This window comes from Chaetodon auriga, chromosome 18 (assembly GCF_051107435.1).
Source record: "Chaetodon auriga isolate fChaAug3 chromosome 18, fChaAug3.hap1, whole genome shotgun sequence".
In the NCBI taxonomy this organism is placed as follows: domain Eukaryota; kingdom Metazoa; phylum Chordata; class Actinopteri; order Chaetodontiformes; family Chaetodontidae; genus Chaetodon; species Chaetodon auriga.
In genome coordinates, this window is record NC_135091.1 from 1,535,001 (window position 1) to 1,556,893 (window position 21,893).

General features: G+C 47.4%; 1 protein-coding gene across 27 annotated transcripts in view; it reads left to right on the forward strand.

Annotated features, from left to right (window-relative positions):
* The window catches only part of afdna (afadin, adherens junction formation factor a), an 81,445-nt gene that overhangs the window by 36,852 nt on the left and 22,700 nt on the right, over positions 1-21,893 (forward strand). For 21 of the 27 annotated variants that reach the window (XM_076756621.1, XM_076756600.1, XM_076756610.1 and 18 more), the window contains 12 exons: positions 1,446-1,515; positions 2,233-2,303; positions 2,401-2,468; positions 4,867-5,072; positions 6,687-6,707; positions 9,789-9,934; positions 10,319-10,413; positions 10,729-10,994; positions 11,206-11,349; positions 11,445-11,643; positions 12,131-12,237; positions 15,411-15,491. In XM_076756621.1, coding sequence (XP_076612736.1) covers positions 1,446-1,515; positions 2,233-2,303; positions 2,401-2,468; positions 4,867-5,072; positions 6,687-6,707; positions 9,789-9,934; positions 10,319-10,413; positions 10,729-10,994; positions 11,206-11,349; positions 11,445-11,643; positions 12,131-12,237; positions 15,411-15,491 — 1,474 coding nt within the window. The remainder of the gene's footprint in view (positions 1-1,445; positions 1,516-2,232; positions 2,304-2,400; positions 2,469-4,866; positions 5,073-6,686; positions 6,708-9,788; positions 9,935-10,318; positions 10,414-10,728; positions 10,995-11,205; positions 11,350-11,444; positions 11,644-12,130; positions 12,238-15,410; positions 15,492-21,893) is intronic. The other 6 variants (XM_076756622.1, XM_076756606.1, XM_076756607.1 and 3 more) reach the window with 1 other exon arrangement.

Below are 21,893 nucleotides of genomic sequence, written 5' to 3' on the forward strand. Positions count from 1 at the left end.
TACATTAACACCAGCTGTCGTTGTGTGCGGCTCAGTGTCGCTTCGGTCTGGAACACGAGCCTGATGTTGTGGATGTGGATCCCTGTGGTTTTCTGGGCAGCTTTCCAGCGGCTCTGCTGTACAAACGTACCAGGATACGTCGTCCGCTTGAGCTGCAGAGGCGTCGTGATGTTTAAAACGATTAGAGCCGCAGTTTGGCGTGACAGCTGCTTTTTACCATCGGAGCTGTTTGGCACCGGGTTTTGGCGGTGAAGCAGATGATCTCGCTGCGTGTGAGTGTTCAGAAGTTTAATCTCCTGCCTCTCACAAGTGTTCCACATCAGTCAGTGAGAGAAGAGCCGCAAAGAAGGGAAACGTACAGGAAGTCTGGATGGAAACGTCACCGGCCACCATGTTTGTATGAGCTTCTCATTATTTTGGATATAATAAGTTAAATACCATCCAGATATTCTAACGTATGCTTAATAAACATGGATCTGCAGGTTTGTTTTGGTTGACTTGGCTGTGATGGACAGACGCGAGCTGTGACGTCACCACGCACCTCAGTGATGAGTTTGAAGCTGACGAATCAGGAGAGGTTTTTCTGTGATGGTGAAACATCTTCAGTCATGTCACATAAATCTAGAATGACTGTCAGCTTGTGAAGGATTCAGCTGAAGATGACTGTCTGCTGTTTGTTTGGAGGAGGATCACATCTCTGTTAATGAAAAGCTCAAATTGCCCTGTTGTCTGATTGATGAGGTGAAGACAGACGCCGTGTGGCTTGAGCTGCGATGACGTGACCGTGTGAGCAGAGGTTGACAGGCCCGATCTGTGGCGTGTTCAAGTTGTCATAATCAGCATTTAATAGATGAAACAAATGGAGTTGTGTTTCTCCATCCATGGAAGTGTCACGCTGTTAATGGCTTCACCCACTGTGCTGCCGGCGGTTCATGTGTTCACAGAGCGCTCGCTGTCAGACGCTTTGTGTGTTTCTGTTGGTGTTGTGCTGTTTGTTTGACACTGCTGCCCTCCCGTCATGTGAGCCGTGAAAAGCAGACGCTCGTCTTTTAAACCCCACCGCTGTCACACTCGATTACCGTCACTCAAACACACACACACACACACACACACACACACACACACACACACACACACACACACACACACACACGTGCGCACACACAGGCTTGGCTTCTCTATAGCTAATTAGACTCTTACATAAGTGTGTGTGCATGTGTCTAAAGCAAACTATCTGTCTGCGTGTTTTAGTGAGTCATTCAGCTCTCTCCTCCCCGACGATGGGTTAGATAAGTGTGTGTGTGTGTGTGTGTGTGTGTGTCTGTCTGTCTGTCTGTCTGGATTAAGTCTGAGCTCTTGTCGTTGTCAGTAATGAAAAGTCAGCTGTGAGAGCACAGGTCCTAAATCTGAACCGCTTCCTGTCTGTGTCTGCATCTGTGCTGCAGCAGCGTTCCCGAAACCACCTTCGACCTTCACGGAGACGTCCACAGCGGAGCTGCTCTGCCTACCAGCAAGGTAACACACACACAAGCATGGAGCATGAACTTCTGCTGTATTTATACCTTTGCACTGGGACATTCTGCTCATAGGTGGAAGAAACATTTTATGACTCGCCAGCTTTAGCAGGAGTTTTATAGTTGGGATGCGCTCGTTCGGTACGATTGATCAGTATCGGTGCCAGCACTGATGTTTGATCCTCAGGTTGGTTGTTGGGAGAGAGCACGTCGAGCATGTAGGGCTGAAAATAAGCTATTTACAATGTTGATTAATCTGCTCATGACTGCCTTCATCAATCAGTTAATTTGGTCTCCAAAACGTGTGTCACATGCTTGTTTTATCCAATTAACAGTCAACGTACGTATGCAGCTGTGTATTCTCAAAACGGACTTAAATGATTAATTGGTTGTCATATTTGCTGCAACTTATTTTTTTTGTTGTTTGACTAATTGATTAATAGTTGCAGCTCTGAACATATATGAAATGAAATCTTTTAATCTTTAACTTTGTTCTCATCAGCAGCCCTCCCCTGTATGTTTGCAGTATGCTCTGAGCTGTTACATGCGTGCCTCTCTCGACTCTATAGAACAAATACAGACATTTAGCTGTGTGACTGCCTACATGTGAGCAGATGACAGCGTGGCTGCAGGCTGCAGTCGCTGTTCGGGAAGATCACGAGTGAATGAAATTACAGATTGTGTGGACGCTGCGTGACGCTGCGTCTTCTGTGTGCAGAGCTCAGGAAAGCTGGAGATGGAGAGAGGCATGGTCAAGCCCATGATGAGAGGAGAGCAGCAGGACAGCAGGTCAGACACGCTCTTCGTCCCCCGGCCCTCCGGCTCGTCCTCCTCCTCACTGTTTGGTGTTATCTCCTCTTCTCATGGTGTTGTTTTGTCTTATCAGGTCTCAGGACATTTCAGCAGACAGAGCAGAGTTGACTCTGCCAGCCGGCATCGAGTTCAGAGACAACTGTGAGTATTAATGTGTCTCCACTCCCTTGGTGTGTTAGTGAAACAGTCAATGGATGGAAACTATTGAACCCTCTTAGTTGTCTTTACATTGGTGACATAACAGCCCGAGCAGCAGTCGAACGCACTAAACATGCCACAGCAGACATATGGTAAATGTCAGATCAGGCTAATGTCGGCACATTTCCCCTCACCCTGCACACTGTGCACACCTCTAATGTAGAGTCAGGTTTTTGGGCCATTTTATGGGTGATTTCAGAAAGACCTGAAATCAATTAGAGACATTAATGTGACTTCTGTGCGCAGACGGAGAGAAAACAAGCATCTGATCTCAGCCTCTACATCACGTCTTACGTTGTGTGCCATTGGCAGGAGATCAGCTGGATCAGCTCGGAGCCTGAAAGCTTTGTTTCCTGTAATTACATCAAGATAACAGTCAATTCAACATTGTTAAGAGATGATAAAATGGAGCACTTAGAATGAGGTTCTCCTTTTCATGGCAGACGTTTAGTTTGTCAAAGCAGGAAAATCACACAGGGAATTAATAACATTAACGATGGCTGTGTGCCATTTAGCTGAGCCCTGGTTTTGTGCAGGACGCACTGGATGATTTTCACCAGTGCTTTTCTTTGACAAGTCAGAATGTCTGCAGTGAAAAGGGCGTTTTGAGTCTGGACGGACGGACAGAAGCAGAGCTTCAGAAGTCCTGTGTGGTTGGTGGAATGATCCTGCCTTCAGACGCAGATAAAACAGCCTGCGTTGCCTGTCTTTTTTGGACCTTTTAGCTTTAATGGCTGCTTCTGTTGGCTGAATGGAGGAAAGTCCTGCTGTGAACGGGGTTTGGGTTTAACTCAGTGGCAGCCGTTTGGTTGGTTGGTCTTATCACACTGTGTAGCTGTCTTTTGCTTTCACTGAATAATTCCATTAGAGAAGGGTTTCAGGGTTGTTCCTTGAAAGCCGTCTGGCCTGGTTGCCTGACAGCTGACGTTCCCACACTCTCTCTGCAGTTTGCAGCTCTTCTCTCTGTTTGCTTTGTCTTTGCATCGTCGTGTTTGTTGACTTTCCTCGTGCTCTGGGCCTCCGTGTGTCTGCGTGCGCCGAGTGTTTATTTGGCATAGCGTGAGATCATCTGTTTGACCAGCCAGAAGGAGGCTTTTGATTGGCTGGAGAGTCCCTTACCCACAATGCACTGGGGGAAACCATATGCTCAGAGTGTTTGGGACAATGACGCACATGCACCATCGAGATCTGAATCCCGGCTGTGCCGTCATCTTCAGGTTTTTGGGAGGGTTGTTGTTGCAGTGCAGCTGCAACCAGTTTGACATCAAATACCAGCCGAGCCGAGCTGAAAGAAAGTGACACCACAGTCTGGCTCAGAGTGGTTTTACTGGTGTAACCCACATGACACATGTGGAGCCAAGTCCTGTGACCAGCAAACCACCAAAGAGACTGACACACACTGCCTGTTGCAGCTCAGACAGGATCTATTCCAGGCAGTGCCATCCATCTTTGGAATGATGCATAGAGTGTGACGGTGAAGCTGGCTGTCTGTGAGGAGTCTACAACATTAAAACATTCAGATTCCACAGAACTGTGCGTGAATGCTTCATTATCTTCAGCCACATTTAGCAGTAATGTTCGTGGTGAAAGTGTTAGGGGACAGAAGGGGCTGCAGTACCTGTCTCAGCTACTGTGAGATGATGAAGTGTAATCCAGGAAGGCCAGTTTGAGGAGCAGATCCCCGAGGGTGAAGCACGATGACACGCTGAAACACTGCACAGGAGTGCAGAAGAAAGCCATCACAGCAGGTAAACAGTGGAGTCACACAGCATGTACTCCAGGTACGCTGTCAGGTGATCTGTCAGGATGTGAGGACCAGGTTCAGCTTCAGGCCAGAGGAACACAGAGTTGTCTTTCCAGTAGCAGCAGTGGTCCAACTGGTCGTGTTGCAGGATGTACTTCAGCAGATCTCATCTGTGTCCATCAGTTTGCTAAAGGTGATCTGAACTTTGTTAAATATCTGAATATCTGTCGTGTAAACCTCAAAGTTTGATGTTTTATTTGTCTAGAGTTTCTAATTTAGTGTGTTTTTTAATGTCTGCTTCTGCTTTATTGTTTTTGGTCTTGTTTTCGTGAGCTCGCTCTGTGAAAGGTGCTGGCTTCAGTTACCTTTTTGATAATTGTATTAGTATTTTCCCTCGTTTGTGCTGGTGGAGGTGTTTTTATTTCAGACAGCAGCGTCGAGGTTTTCAGAGGTCTTACTGTTCTGACATGGTGTCAAAGTTTCCACAGCAGGTTTGATTCTTCTGCAAAAGAAAAAGGTTTTGAGTTTAAAGCCACGTAGCTGCACGCGGTTCTCAGTGTGTCTGTGGTCTAATCATCTGACTGTGCGTCCTTCCAGCTGAAGACACCTTCCTGTCAGCCATCATCAACTACACCAACAGCTCCACGGTTCACTTCAAACTCTCGCCCACCTACGTCCTGTACATGGCCTGCCGCTACGTGCTGTCGCCTTCTTACCGGCCTGACATGTCGCCGTCCGAGCGGACGCACAAGGTCATCGCCATCGTCAACAAGATGGTGAGCATGATGGAGGGAGTCATCCAGGTCAGTACCATCCTTCTTACCTGTGTTGTTGTGTGTGCTGTGACTCTCAGGCTCATTCGTGCTTTATGTCCGTGTGTTCTGCCGCCGTTAGCTTGGCGTCGCTCCTCCATGAAGCTGACACACTTGTGGTGTTCAGGTGTTTTGTTGAATTCCCCTCGTTCAGTGTATTCTTACAAACCGCTGCTCTTGCAGAGGTTGTAAGGTGTGTGTGTGTGTGTGTGTGTGTGTGTGTGTGTGTGTGTTCGTGCAGCTCTCCACGGTCACCTATCTGTCCGCGCTTCTGTCTGATGTTCGTCTTCCTGTCCGTCTTAAAGCTCGTGGTGTGAAGCCTGCTGTGACACAACGTAGTGTTTACGAAACGTCAGCTAGCATGGCGCTAACGCTGATGGTTAGAGCTGGAAGTCACTGCAGAATGGTTCATACTTGTGCTAATACGATCAGTTTACCAAAACCGCTTTTTAGGAACGTTTGTATCAATCATAAACCTCTTAGAACAAAAAGAAACTGTCAAAGAATATGAAATAATACTACAAAAAAACTTTATCTATACAGCACCTTTCATACAAGAAAGAAACATGCAGCAAGTAAAATAGACAAAGAATGAGCGTAAAACCGTCTATTAGTCCGATAGGTGAATAATCTGCATCAGCATGTTTGTGTGAACATGTTTTATCAAGTTTGCTGCCACACGCTAACCAGCCTCTGAGCTGACAGCAGTGCTGCTGGAGAATCTGCACGATGACGACCAGCTTCACTGTGTGAGGTTCAGGAGATGAACTCGTCCTGTACGTCTTCACTTTATTCACGGTCCCCTCAATATGTGATTATCAAATTCAGTGTTAGAACTTTGACTCCTCACCAAGGAAGTGGTCAACATTATCTGACAGCACCGTCTGTACTGGTCCCAGTTGTTTTCTGTGCTCAGACCACATTTGCCATAAAATCCATTTCGTGTTTCCCCTTCAGAAACGGCCAAATTTCCCCTGAACGCTCCCGTTCCTGCTGTGAAGCAGTGAAACAGATCAGTGTGATGCAGAGCAGAGCCTGAACTGAAGACGTCTCAGAACGTCTCCTGTTAACATGTTATTGACTTTAAACTTAGTTTGCTCAAGGATGTATTTGACTAATTCGAGGACACCCTGCTCACACTTAAAGGCCTTCACCTCGTTCACTTCCTGTTCACTCACAGCTCCTTTTACGTCCAGCTGGCGTACAGAACTGAACACTCTGAAGTCTGTTTCTCTAACCTGTAAAACGAACCAAAAACATCAGTCTATGAGGCTTCACCCGCTCCTGAACAGTCAGATTCAGTTTTTAGCTGGATGACAGGGCTGATGTTTCTGCCCCCCCCCCGCGCTCTGAAGGCCGTAGACTGGCCGTAAAGTGGTTTTCAGCTGACCTCCATCAGCTGTAACTGAATCAAGATGGCTTTACGTTGTAAACCATGACCATGTGTGGCAAAGTTTATGTGTGTGTGTGTGTTACATGGCTGTGTCCATACTGTAGCTGTTGACGTGTTTTCTCTCTGTCCTGTGAACGTGTCCTCCTCCTCCTCCTCCTCCTCTTCCTCCTCCTCCTCCTCCTCCTCTTCCTCCCCCTCCTCCTTCCATCCAGGAGATTCCTGAAGGGGATCAGGTAGGATAGCACACCATGATACGGCTGCTACAGACTCGTCTACCTCCCTCACTCACTCTCTCTTTCTTGATCTCTCTGTGTCTCGTGATGTGGGCGACATGGATGAAGAGTCGCGCTTCAGCGATGCAGCTCGGTATCGTTCATGTTGTTCACAGATTAAATCTGTAACCCAGCTGCTGCATGTTGGGACTCAATTTTCTGCCTTTAAAGAAACTTGAATTTCAGAAACATCAGATCTGCTCAAAGGAAATTTAGTTTCACTGCATAACAGTAACCATAAAAACAAAGAGTACTTTTCTTATTATGATGATAAATAACTGGCCTCTAATTACAGCTATCTGTAGAATTTACGTTTCAAAACAGATGGAAAGCAAGTCATTGTTAGAACATTTCATGGCACACAGCAAGACCTGAAACAGTTCATGGACTGACAGAAAGATAACCGTAAATAATGATCATTTATTAGAATTTAGAATTTATTAATCAGAAATAATGATCATTTATTCATCGTCACGCTCATTAATTAAGTGGAAATGCTACATGTTCTCTGGCTCCAGCTTCTCAAACGTGAAGATTTGCTGCTTTTCTCTGTTTTCAATGTAATGACTTTTAGTTTTGCACTTTTGTCTGAACAAAACAAGCGATTCAAAGATGTCACCTCGAGCTGCGTGACTTTTTTCTAAAGTAAAACATTGATTGATAAAGCAGAAAAATGAGGAGATCAGTCACTAATGAAAAGAGCTTTAGTTGTAGCTCTGCATGCAGGTGTTGACAGAAGTGCAAATGAGCTGACTCTGAACGGCAGCAGCGTATTTCTTTAAAGCCAAAGCCAGTGTAAATGAATACAACCCGAGTGTGTGACAGACAGACCGTGTGCTGCCTGATCTTTGCAGCGTCAGTGACCCGCGCTGAGCCTTCAGGTCACAGTCGATTGTGTTGTCGTACAGCTGGAGCGTCGGACGTTCCTTTGAAGGCGAATCGTAAACGGTTTAAGATGTAAACTCATGTCGCTCCACCTCATCCACCTCTCGGCTTCTCTCTTTGCCTCTCTACCTCCGACTTCTCTCTCCCTCCTGCTCTCTGTCTGCTTTTTGACCGGCCCTTCATTGTTGCTGCTGCTTCTTTTCCTCCATGCTAACAGAAATGTAAAATACAGCCATAATAATGCGTCCTCCCACAGCTGGAAAACTAAGCAACAACAGCACCATCAACCCGACTAATTCCATTCAGCTTCCTGGACCTGCCTGGTACTAAAAAACCGAACCAAACAAAAACTGAGCGAAACCAAAGCAACCACTCTTTCCCGTCATTCTCCATCTTTAATTCCGGCATCCGTTTTGTGTGACATCACGTCCTGCTTCTCCTTCAACAGTGTGGATGAGAGACAAGTCGCGTCCCTCCGACCTCCTCCACCTCCTCTGCTTCATTTGTCTGTTTGGAGTTGAACATGTCCAGCCATCCGTCCGTGTTCAGCGTCTCCTCAGTGTCTTATGGTCCCGTTTCGTTTTGGATGCTCTTGGCTCCATCTCTCATTCTCTGGCTGTTCTGAATGAAGGGTTTTTTTTTCCTTTGTTTTGTTTGATTTGTGTTACGTTTTTCAAGGCGGGGATAGATGAGTGCAGGAGAGTGAGCCTCACACGTCCCTCCCTCTGACTGGTGGGAATATTAACCAATCAGCTCCTCAGACACTGAGCTCTGTCCTCCCTGTTGATCTGCGGATGTTTCAGGCTGTAGACTGACACACGGAGCAGAAACTGAGCGTTGTTGAAGTCTGATTTCGTCACCGCTGGCCATGTCAGATAATTATGTCATTAATTATTCTCAGGTGTTATTTCCTGCTTTAGCTGTTTGTTCACTCTGCAGCTGTTTGATTGACGGATCACTTTGCCCTGCAGGAGGCTGATTCCATGACGCAGTGATGAGCAGCTGCAGACGAACAGAAGGCACAACATGTGTGTTCAGTAGCTTTTCTGTCGCCCTTTAAACTGCTGTTTGTTTGATAGGCTGAAGGAAAGTCTAAAGTTCCTCTCCAGGTACTGATCTGTTCATCAAAATGACATATTTAGAAGTTTTTCGTTTAAAAAAAAAATCCCTTCAGGCTTTTCATCGGCTCAAATGTAACTCTACACCTTCGCCTTCACGTAGCTTGCGTGTAAGCAGCCGTCGCCTCCATCTCCACCTGCCCTCCACCTGCAGCTCGACTCTGCTCATCAAACACGCAAACCTCATTAGCAGCTTCGCTATGTGACAAACTGTTCTGACGAACGTTTGCTGGAACTTTCTTTGTCAACACCTGCAAGCCAAAGAAAATGTCCCGTCAGCACGAGTCATGAATCATCGTGTAACAAACGTCGGCTAACGCACGTCGGCTCAACATCGAAATGAAAGTAGTGGAAGTTATATTGATCCTCGTTTCACTGTAGCTCCGCCCTGCAGGTCGACTGATTGGTTCCTCCTGAGGTGAGACTGTCATTGGTCCACTGCAGGTCAGACGTTGAAATGCTCAGCCATAAAGTTGCTTATTTCGCTCATGATATGTGTGGTAGCATATAAAAAAACACTGTACGGAAATGTTAGCAGGTAAAAAAAAACAAAAAAATACTTGAAAACGAATGAGCTTCTCGTCACCTGTTGATCCTACAGCTTGCAGTGTGAGTACATGTGGCCCACAGTTTAAGTCCACAGCCTGAACATGTTCAGTTTGGTCAAAAAGAACATGGGACAGGAAGCAGCTTGCTGGTGTCTGAGGACCTGGTCAGTGGAGCGTGGGAGGACACGGAGTGGTCACTAATGTCTCTGCTCACTGTGTAAAACTGAAGAAATCAATGAGGACACGTTGACTGAGCGCCGTCTTCGACAGTGATGACCACTCCTCCTCTCGACGCTGGGTTGGCTCAGAGGGAGGGGTGGGCGGGGCATGAGTCTATCCCTGAAGTAACAACTGCTCCTTCTGGCTGCCACTCAAACAGAAACCCCTCTCCTACCTCCTTCTTAACCGTCCTCTGTGCTCCGTGCTGCCGCTCTAACAGCTTCCTCCGTGTGTGTGTTTTTCTTTGTGTGGCTGTCGTTGGTACGTTACAGAAGCAGAAGAACATCGCAGGAGCGCTGGCTTTCTGGATGGCCAACGCCTCAGAGCTGCTCAACTTCATCAAGCAGGACCGAGACCTGAACCGCATCACGCTGGACGCCCAGGACATCCTCGCCCATCTGGTTCAGATGGCTTTCAAGTCAGTCTGTGTGCGGTTATATGTGCTCCAGGCAGGGGAATGAGGGGCTGAGATTAAACTAGCTGGAACCCAAAGTGGAAAAATGACAAAACACAAAGATACCTCCACATTTCTGTCTGCAGGAAACACACAGAAGCCTGATGGTAACAAAAAGAGCTTTGTTGAAGCATTAACGTTATGTAGAATAAAGAAGACAGAGCTTATTGTTAGACTGACTGAATTTCTGGATGTGCAGTCTCTTCTGGAAAGTTTTCACGACTTGTTGGAAAAACTCATCAGTCGAGGTGGAAAGCTTGTTGTTAAGTGACAGAAGTTTGGATCAGAGCGTCTGTGTCGTTTGACGGGGACGTCTGCCGTCTTTAACGAGCTGCGATGTGTCTGCAGGTACCTGGTCCACTGCCTCCAGGCGGATCTGAACAACTACATGCCAGCTTTCCTGGACGACCCCGAGGAGCACAATCCACAGAGACCCAAGATTGGTGAGATATTTATGATGTATAATTAAAATATGCACGTAACATGCTTTAAAACTTGGAGTCCTGCCTCGTGAAATGGCGGTAAACCAGGCAAAATGGTGGTAAACCGGGCGTGAAGGAGTGTTTTTAAGCTTCATCTGTCTCATGTCAGTAACATGAGACAATGCTGTTCTGTCCTCTACTCCCCGCCTGTCTCAGCGGTCCTCACCCTCCTCATGCAGAGTTAATTGTTGGTCATTGAGCTTATATATGAGCTTCTTTGCATGAAGAAAACCACATGACCACAGCTGTGAGATGACCCTCTCCTTCTCTGTGCAGAGGACGTCCTGCACACCCTGACGGGGGCCATGTCGCTACTGCGGCGGTGTCGGGTCAACGCCGCTCTGACCATCCAGCTCTTCTCGCAGCTCTTCCACTTCATCAACATGTGGCTCTTCAACAAGCTGGTGACGGACACGGAGTCGGGCCTGTGCTGTCACTACTGGGGGGCCATTCTCCGGCAGCAGCTCAGCCACATCGAGGCCTGGGCGGAGAAGCAGGGTCTGGAGCTCGCCGCCGACTGCCACCTCAGTCGAATCGTGCAGGTAAGAGGATGCTGGGAGACTGCGTGAGTGTTGTTTGATCACATTGAGCTGATGCTGATGGCTCACTGGCAGCAGAAGCAAACAGCTGTCATCAGATTCTGATGAGTGTATTGTTAAATTTCAGCTGGTGCAAACACAGCTGAAAGATAAAACATCCACATGTTTCCGATACATGAGAAGCAAAGCTGACTGAAGTGTCTGTGTCCTCCAGGCCACCACCCTGCTGACCATGGACAAGTACTCCATGCAGGATGTGCAGAACATCCACAACACCTGCTTTAAGCTCAACTCCCTGCAGCTGCACGCCCTCATGACCAACTACCATTGTGCTCCGGACGAGCCGTACATCCCGCCTGTAAGACGAGGAGCAGCTTCACGGATCTGATTGGCTCAGGTGCTGAAAGTCGTGGTGGATGTGTTGTCTGACATGTTTTTGTGTGTGTTGTCCAGGAGCTGATAGACCACGTGGTGGCAGTGGCAGAAAACACAGCAGATGAGCTGGCAAGGAGTGATGGGAGAGAGGTGCAGCTGGAGGAGGATCCAGACCTCCAGCTGCCCTTCCTCCTCCCTGAGGACGGCTACTCCTGCGACGTGGTGCGCAGCCTCCCCAACGGCCTGCAGGACTTCCTGGAGCCGCTGCTGCAGAGAGGTAAAGCCACCGGGACCTGGACCAGTATTTAGGACGCAAGTCTGCTGAGAATCAATCAACAGTTTCTGCATTTATTAGTTTAAAGATAATCAGACCTGGAATCTGGTCTCTCACAGTTTAGTCATCGCTCTGAATATCATTCACTAAAAAGAGGGTTTTAGTATTTTTGGGGTCAGCTTGACGATGGACTCAAACATTGTCCACAGCAGTGTCTTTGGATGTCTTAAAACATGTCTGCAGGAGACTTTAAAACCATTTTAGATGTGTAAAGATTTCATGATTGAAGCTTTTGTGTTCATTTGAGCTCCATCTGCATTTCGTTTTGTCTTGACCCCAAAGTCGACCTGGAGTTTTGGAGTTTTTGTGGCTCAGTGAGGGTGTGCTGTAAAGTAAGTGTGTGTGTGTGTGTGTGTGTGTGTGTGTGTGTGTGTGTGTGTGTGTGTTTGTGTGTGCGCGCGCGTGCGTGCGCGTGTGCGCATGCTTCCAGGTTTCTGTAGGTTAGTACCTCACCCCCGTTCGCCCGGGACATGGACCGTCCACTTTGAAGGAGCCGACTGTGACAGCCACTTCTCTGCTGCGGACAGTTCTGAGATGGTAGGTCGTGAACATGCGCACACACACACACTCCGAGTCCCTTTGCTGCTGTGTATTTGTGTGTCGGGGCAGCAGGGCGTCCCAGGTGAAGCTGGTTTGCGCAGGTGAAGTAATGCTGACTCATGGAAGCTCTGGAGAATTAAGTGCAGTAGATGTGACAGCTCAGACAGCAGAGAGCAGGGACACACTCTCAGAGCCGCACAGGAAGTTCAGGACACTGCTTTACTGTTGTCTCCGTGCTGCGCTGAGACGTTAAGATCTGCACCGTATCTGCTCGTCTCACGTGATCGTGGTGAGGTTGTCTCTTCAGCTGTCCCCCTAATTTGACGTTTCTAAAAATCTGTCTGTCACGATGTAAAAACCGCAGCTCAGTTTTCAACCTTGCAACATTATCGTCTGCCTTCAAAATAAAAGCATGATAACAACGTGTCATTGGCTGGTATGTTTTAAAATCTAAGTTGCTAACCTGAAGGCGTTGTTTAATTTGGATTACATAAGAAAATGATCTGCATCAACATTATATAAGATCCCTTCATTTGCTCCCGTCAACCCTCTTCTGGCTCAGCTCGTCTCTCCAGCGTACTGGATAATTCAGGTGTAAATTATACTGGATTTACTGGGTTTAAGGGGGATTGTACGGGAGTTCCAGCAGTCAGGACGTAACAAAATCAAAACATGGATCAGTTTCCAGGTGGATTCAGGACTAAAAAAGGTAAAATTCCTCAACAGAAGCTGAGCTGCAGACAATATGACGGCACAGCTGACATAGTTTGACTATTTTTAGAAGAGTTTAAACCTGGAAGTCGCTTTGATTTGAGTCCAGAAGAGTGTGTGTGTGTGTGTGTGTGTGTGTGTGTGTGTGTGTGTGTGTGTGTGTGTGTGGTCTCTCAGTTTGAAGGCAGTGATTACAGTGACTTCAGAAGGGGCAATTTACTTTTCATAACAACCTTCACAGAGACACACACCAAACACACACACATACACACACGATTTAATCAACACCAATCACACTGCAGAGGTTAGTTAGTGGGCCTGGAGCAGTAAATGATAGAGCTCTTCTCATCGCAGCACACACACACGAACACACACACACACACACACTCACACACAGCCACTTCCTCTGTAATTGGTCTGTTTATCCTGCTCTACTATTTCATGACTGTAACCTCGACATAATGCAGGCGTCTCTCTCTCTCTCTCTCTCTCTCTCTCTCTCTCTCTCTCTCTCTCTCTCTCTCTCTCTCTCTCTCTCTCAAAGTTAGCTTGTAGCTAAGCGTTAGCTTTGTAAAGGTATCATTGGATTATTAAATATTTAAAGAAAACATCAACAGACACAGTCAGTGCTCTCCTGCTGTTTTTAACCAAACTCCAGAGAGAAAAGAGTGTGGAGTCTGTTCTTCTACCTGATTGGTGGGAATGTTAGCGTTATGTGGACAGAAGGCAGGTTTTCAAAGAGTGGAACAAACTGTCGGACTGTTGATGGAGGGCAGCAGGATCCAGAGCCAGGAGCCACTCTGCAGCTGTTTCCATTGATTTCTTTTGTGCACTGATTCATGGCAGCAGTAAACACAGCAGTCAGTCTTTAGGCGTGACAGCTGGATCACGGTGGTGGCGGGACAGCGGCCATTTGGTTCACCGTCGTTTCAGTCCTGTCATTATATTAATATTTTTAAACAACCCCCCAGGCTGGGTGGCTGAGAGAGGTGGGAACATATTTACTGTTTGGACCCCTTAACCTTGGTGACATGTCTGGTCCTTGAACCTGCTCTGTCTGCTTCTTCTAGTCCTTCCTGCAGAATTAAAACTGACTCGTGGGCCAGAAAAAGTCTCGAAATGTCCAGATCTTTATGTAGACCAGCTTTGGGTTCATGGTCGCTGAGGGCATAAAGCTGCTTTACAGTAAAACCTTCCATAAGTCGGCCTGTAGACAGGAAGCTTAAAGGATAAGTTCACATTTTTCAGGTCTGTCTTAAAACAATCCCGCCGTGCTCATGTGGACGCTGCGACACTGAAAGGGTTATTGTTTGCTGTCGGGCTGTGAATTGTGCCCCCCCCCCCAATCACTGATAGAGAAATGGCTTTAGGAAGGATCTGTGTGTGGACGACGGGAGCTCGTACAGTAACCCTTTCAGTGCTGATCAGGGCGACTTTGATTGTTTAGTGTCAAATCACACCAGTATCAGTGAGCCAATAAGCACGCAGCGTTCCTGTATCAGGATCTAATAATGCTGACGATTGGCTGTCTCACATTTTCTACCACCTGCTGCTTGTTAGCTCGTCAGTGCGGCGAGCCTGTCTCTGCTCTCAGGGAGTTCGTCCATCCTCTCCTCTGCACCGCCGGATGGATAACCTGCAGAGCGCTTCTGATGGCGGACATGGACATGTCCCGGAGTCGACACGCCCGATGGTTGTCAGACTCAGGCTAGCTGCTCTTTAGCGCAGAGCGAGTCAGAGGTCTCACTCTGTGGCTGGCGTGTAGCTGCAGTGTAGCCGTAGCTGCTACCGGTGCGGTGGAGATGCAGTGTTTCGTGTTGAAGTTGCGGTGCGGTCGTCCTTTTGTTGTTTTCTGGGTGTTCCAGCCGGAGAAACGGCTCACTGTGCCATCCAGCCGCACGCCGCTGAGATGCTAACACACACACACACACACACACACACACACACACACAGAAATCCAGATCACGGCGCACACGTCCTTTTCTTTAACTCTGACACGAGTGTGTTTGTTTTGGAGTCTCCTTTGTCAGACTGTTTCTTCATGATGTGGGAAACCTCGAAGCTCTCTCTCTTTCTTTGTTTCTGTCTTTCTCCCCACCCAGCCCTGTGTGTGTGTGTGTGTGTGTGTGTGTGTGTGTGTGTGTGTGTGTGTGTGTGTGTGTGTGTGTGTGTGTGTGTGGGTAGCCATGATGTGGTTTTCATTCTTGACTGGATTCCAGCGACCACAGGTTCCTCTGTGGTCTTCCCCTTTCCCCTTCATCCCTCCTTCACTGGTTCCCTCCCTTTTCTCATCCCTCCCTCGTTCACTCGGCGGTCTCGTTCTCCTCGTAACGTTTCAGAGGCACACAGCGGGAACACGCTGCAGGACATTCGCCGACTTTCCCCGAGGCTGTTAGAGACGCATCGAGAGGTTTCGTCCTCACTCACAGTTTGTCCTTCCTGTCCATCTCTCTTTTCAGCCAATGAGGAAAGAGCCGGAGGTTGTCACAGTAACCCTGAAGAAGCACAACGGCATGGGCCTCAGCATCGTGGCTGCCAAGGTAGGAAATACCACCTTGAAGTGTGTGTGTGTGTGTGTGTGTTTGAGCTTTTCAAGGAAGTTTTTTCAGTCAAACTTCTCTTTCAAGGCAGAAATCATGTATTTTTTAAGCTTTTTCTAAAGCAGATTGTGAAGGACTGGCATGGATTTGACAGGAAATCCAAAAATAGCTTTGATGTTTTTTTATCTTGGCTGTCGAGACGGAGTGTGTTGGATTGTGTGTGTGTGTGTGTGTGTGTGTGTGTGTGTGTGTGTGTGTGTGAGAGGCTTGAGCGGCACAGTGCTGACAGAAGAGGCTGCTGTTTTAAATAGACTTCTTTTCATTGTTGAGTCTGACAGCAGCACAGAGAATAAACATTGACACTGCAGAGGACGAGCTGGTTTTAGGGGAGTGGGTGTTTTTGGGGGAGTGGGTGTGGACGGTGGGCTGAGTTGAGTGGGACATGGATCACTCTGAAGTGCACAGATTGACCTAAAGATTCATGCATTTCCTCTCATGTTAAGTACAAACTGTTCCTGCTGTAATCAATGAACTTTTTATGCGTATTGGATTTAATGAACTGACTGGCTGGAAGGAAAAGAGACTGACAGGAGATGATGTGAGTAGATTTGGATGAATCATTATCAGTGCTTAAAAGATGGAAGCTGTGTGCGGTGGCACCATCTGCTGGGTGAAATCAGTATTGCAGGACTCAGACTGGTGGACTGTAGAAGGCAAACTAATAAACTTTATAATGTTGTTGTCTCAAGGTGACCTTCTCAGATCAGTCAGACCAACGTAAAAAACACAACAACGGGACGTTTGTCCTGCTGCCAGCTGAAATAAAGGACACACACAGACTTCAACAGCAGATACATAAAACATCAGTGTTCAGAAGGCCTCCATCGTCAGCAGTTTGATGGCGTTATGAAAGATAAGCAGATAATTAAAGCTCCTGTGGCCGCTGCAGACCACCTGCTGTGAGGTTTGTCTCATTTGAGTTTCACGTTTTATCTGCGTCCACGGCTGCAGACGGAGCCAGAACAGAGACAGGGTTTGCTCCTCAGAGGCACCACGTTGTCCCATATTGCTTGGATTTTATTTTTTAAAGCACAGTTGGACGTCCACTTTGACTAACAGATTTCCTGTGGGGGAAACCCTGCAGTTAGAAGCCAGACGGTTACGTAAGTCTACGTTAAGGCTTCTCCATCAACACATTTCCCACTGTCACGTATATTATGTGCAACATAATGTGCACTCCTGCTTATTGTCTGTGGATCACAGATCTGGGCTCAGCCGGTGGCTCGCTAGCAGCCAGTTTAGCATCCTGTTTCTGCGCCTTGCTTTGTTGAAGTAGGTGAAGTAGAGCAGCAGATGACGACCCGTCGTGTTTGCTGTCCTGCTGAAACACGACGACTCGCTCCCTCTTCTTCAGTTTCCTGCTGAAGGCGAGAGCTTTCCTGAGTGTGTGTGGAGGAAGAGCGGGAAGGAAGAACTTACTGAGGAAGCCTTCTCACTCTGTTTACTTTCAAAGCTGTGTGTGTGTGTGTGTGTGTGTGTGTGTGTGTGTGTGTCTGATGGGAAAGGCAGGTAGAGTGAAACAGCTGCTTGAATTCTGGGTAAACTGAGCTGAGCTCTGTCCTGTTATATAACTCTGTGCTTTTGTGTGTGTGTGCGTGTGTTTGGGTGCGTGCGTGTGTGTGTGTGTGGTATTTGCCTGGTGGAGCTGCAGCAGCGCTCCACCTCAGTCTGCCCAGCCGGCGTCCCGGCCGACACTTCACCTCTGGATCGCCGCCTGGATCCTGTTTCTTAACAGTTCAGAGCTGGTGGAGGAATTTTTCTGCACTCGGGAACATTTAAGGAATTTACTGCGTCCGTTTCACCACAAGTACTGGAATTTACACAGCTTTTTAAAATCACACCACTGGTTTTTATACCACTTGTTTAATAATTCCAGCTTTTTTAAATGGCTGGGACTGAATTTCCACTTCTTTTTGCGACGCTCGCAGGACTTCCTGTTTCTTTTTGTCCATTTCCAGCCGTAAATAGTGATTTTAAACGCAGACGTTCAGCTGAATGGATCGCTCCCTGCCAGTGTAATTAGGAGGTTTGGGACTTGTTGGTGCATGTTAGCAGGTTGAAGCGCTCTCTGGGATAAAAGGTGTGTAGGCTTGTGTGCGTCCCAGTCTGGACATCCCAGTGTGAACTGGTGTGGACGACGCTGACGAGTGGCTGCAACATGTGGTTCTCTGTAGTGGGCAGGAAAGACCAGGTAACGGCTCCTTCGTGTGTGTGTGTGTGTGTGTGTGTGTGTGTGTTAAACATGGACAAAGAAAGTCTTAATGTGCGAGTTTCTTCATCGTCTGCTCTCTCTGCTGTTATTTTCAGCTCAATATAAAGGTGATTTGAAAGGTGTGTGTGTGCTCGTGGAAGCGGGATAAAGAGTCTGTACGCTCTGTTCGCTCGTTTCTCGACGGACCAGATTCCTTCGTATGTTCCACACATTGTGATTCTCTCTTACTGGTTCACGTGGCAGCAGCTGGTTGAGTGTTGAAGGTGGGTGAATAACAGTGGATCGGTGTGGATTTAGCGTGCACCCTGCAGTGTGATGGCCTCCAGGTTTGTCACTTGTTTGCTTTCAGGGCCGATCTGCTAATGGTTAAACTAAGGTACACACGAGACGCAGGCGGTGAAAACACAGGTGCATTTTGGGCCTGTGGTCAGTCGCGTCAGTTCATTAGATAGTATTGATACCATCCTTTTAGCAAAAATCTAAATCTAAAAATACTGTACCAGTCAAACCTGTGTGTGTTACATGGTACTGCATTCCACAACTCCCAACTTGGGGAGCACTCCACCTCCACCTCCTCCTCCACCTCCTGCGCTGCTGTGTTTACTCATTTGTCTGTCACAGTAAAGAACAGAACATTCCCTCTGCACAGCTCAGCTACATTTGCAGAGTGTTGCAATCCAAGTTTCTCAGAAACATGATGTGCACACCAAACTCCATTCAGAAATCTTGTAGTTTACTTGTCCATCTTCTGCTGCACTTATTGGGGATTGTCTGGCATGCTAAAGCAGCATTCTGGATGTATTTGGTGTGTGCAGTATATTCAAAGCACTTCATGGAGTAAAGTTACAATTCCAACTCGTCTTTTCATCTCAGCACCATGGAGGACATTACTGCACAGTGTTGAGTCCTTTAAAGAAAATCAGCTTTTATCTAAATGAAGTTTTGCCTTGTGGATGTTCGCTTATCGTGGAGAATTCACCAGCAGTCCCCGATCATCTGGAAAGGTCTGCAGTCGTTTACTCTGCCTGGTGTTTTGTACTGCAGTGTGAAATGACTGAAATTCACTAAAACGTGTCGAGTCGAGGAAAGTTTTTATGCTGTTCAGACTCAAAAAGCTGCGTTTGGTCTGTGTGTTTCCACAGTGTGTTTGAAGTATTGATTGTGTGTTTGTTTGTTTGCTGACCAAATGGTGCTGCAAGTGGAACAATGACATGAGACGGTTACCCCCTGTGAGGCCTGGAACAATGGGAGGATGTGCCGCACACACACACACACACACACACACACACACACACACACACACACACACACACACACACACAGGCTTTCCTGTAAAGCTTTGTGCAGGAGGTGTTTACAAGGTGTGTGTGGAGAGAACGTTCGTACATCTCGGGCCTCGTTAGTCACCATTTGGCAGGTTTGTGTGGAGAAACTGACACGTCCTCGCAGGAGAAGAGACGTGCACACTGTCATCTTCTTCTATGCTTACCCTGAAAACCATTTCCTGTCTCTACGTCAACTTCTACGACGTTCAAAATATCACCGGTTTCTTTGTCATGATGAAGAGTGAAGTTGCGTTGATGATGAGGAGCTGCTGCTGTATGACTGATGAGACATTGAGGGCTTTCCTCACTGTTTTCCACACATCAAGTACAGCAGTTATGACCTCACAGATGGATTTTTGAGGCTGATACTGATAAAAAATATTTGCAGAGATCCCTTAGATTTGTTTTACCTTTTGTCGCGGATCGACTGACGTGTTCACGCATACGATCCCTCTGCAGTAAGTTAATGTTGTCTTTAATGTTGGACTTGCAGATTTATGGGTCCAACTTTCACGCCAGCAGCTTCCCTCGTCTGTTTTGAGCCCGTCTAACAGCTTATAAGTTTGAGTTGTTGACTGCAGTTTGATGGATCGAGTTTTTGTACTGTCGACATCAGCTTGAATTTGAACAAGACGGCGTTGCAGGTGTTTCCTAAATTACTCAAATAAACAGGACTGCTCTGTGTGGACGCGTCCCAAACAGCTGGAGCTGAAGAGGCTGTCAGCAGGTCCAGACTGTGAACAGACCAAAGCTGGTCCAGGTGTTAAACCTGTGAATGAGTCAGCGAACACTGGATTTATCTTCATCCCCTCAGTCTGAAGAGCCGCGCTGCTCTGTGAGAGTCAGAGCAGCTTGCTGCTCTGTGATGGAAGTGGGTTGACAGAAGGAGGAAACCTCCCCGAGTGTATTTTTGACCTGTGGGAAAAACTGTGTTCCCCTAGATTATAGTTACCTCTTTCTATTTCCATGCAGGCTCTCTGGCAGGGAGTGTAAACACCCTGCACGCAGCACAGTGTTAAAGAAGCAGCCAGAAACGCTCTGTACAAAGCAGCAGGCACTTCAAACTGGCCTTCTAGACTTTAACACTGTTTGTAATGTGATGACACTCATGCATCTCATGCATTTTACTGACTTAGATTACTGCTAAATGAACATTTACTAATAAAAAGTAGTAATCAGTGGTGTAAAAGTGCTGCAGCAGCTGTCACGCTGACCAGAATGTGACACCTAATATCTGTGTGCTATCAGTGACCATCACTCGTCCTCTGTTTAAAGGACCCGTCTTCAGTTCAGCTTTTGTTTTTGCTTTGACCTGAGTATGGAGGCTGATTGTCCCCTTTTCCACTGAAGACAAAGGCCACATGTCAGTGTGTGCCGGTGGCTGTTAGTCCAGCGTTGAAGGGGTTAAAGTAAACCTCCCTCTGCCGTGGTCGTGTCAGTGCCTCTGCCCACCCACACAGGTGTTAGCAGTTATTTTGGCTGATCAGGCGTCCTCTCAGGTCAAAGTTGGGTGCGGCTTTATATTGCAAACTTTCTGAAGTCATGAAATTGCTTTCACTAAAGAACAACCGGTGCAAAAAAAGCAGAACAGGAGAATCGAGATGTCAGTCAGCCACAGTCTGTTCACGCACAGAGTCCAGAGAAGGTGTCTGATCTGCCCGAGTGGCTGATTACCTGTGTGGGTGTGCAGGGCCTTTGAGCCACGCCCACTTCCAAACTGCCTCTTAGTGGTTCATAACCTCAGAAAAGGCTCCGGGAGGCGGGCTGACGTGTATTAACATTGTTAGCTGTAATCTTGGTGTGTCACCAGCCCGCGTTAGCAGCGGTGTTTGGCAGCTGTGACGCTCTTCTTTGTGTGGATCTGCTGGAGATGCTTCTCAGCGTGAGTCAGCTGCAGCTCGACCGTCACGTCACTGTGACTCTGCTGCTGAATCTGACCAAAGTGGCCATCGTGTGCTGTGTGTCGATGCATTATTGGGTGAAGGAGAGCTTCCTTTTCTCTGTATTGTGCTCTTTTCTGCGGCGGTGGGAGGTGAAGAGAGTGAAGAACGCTTCATTCAGCCGTTTGACTCCTCGGTTCTTTCACAGGCTTGTGCTCAGAGGGGAATTTGAGTGTTCAGCCAGCGAGGCTCACCTCAGGAAATTGGTGGAATTATGTTGATTTCCACGCCAAACATCCAGCGTATCCAAATACATCTCGAACGCCACCAACGTCACGTGTATCCCGACGTGACGGGACGTTTGCATGTAAAAGAGCAGTTCAGTGTGACAGCCGCCGTCGAGGTGTTCAGTGTTTTTAAAGTCACATTTAAAGCGTCTGACTCCTTCAGGTCGCCCTAAAAGAGGCCTGGCAGCTTTAAGGTGCACTTGATTTGTAGAGCTGTCCATTAAAACACAGTAAATCAGGCAGTAAAGCTCCCTCAGGCATTCCAGATATTCTCCCAGTCTAACTGAACAGAACATGAACACCTTTTTGGTTTTTGAAGAAAAGCTACTTCATATGAAACCTTCAAGCTGCATTCGTGGAGATGTTAATATGGGGGTCTATGGGGACTGGCTCATTTTTGGAGGCAGCCTCGAGTGGCTGTTGGAGGAGCTGCTGGTAGCGCTGGCTTCATGTTTCAGGCTGCTGCTTGGAGTCAATTAATTACATTACAGGACAGTGTGTTGTGCTGAATTCAGCCTTCTAGACGAGCAGATTCACCCACGTGCACCTTTGCACTGCAGGTTTGCTTCTGAATCCCCTCGAACTTGCTAAAAGTCCCTCCAAATGTCCTCCAGGGATTCAGGGAACTCCCTCGAGTG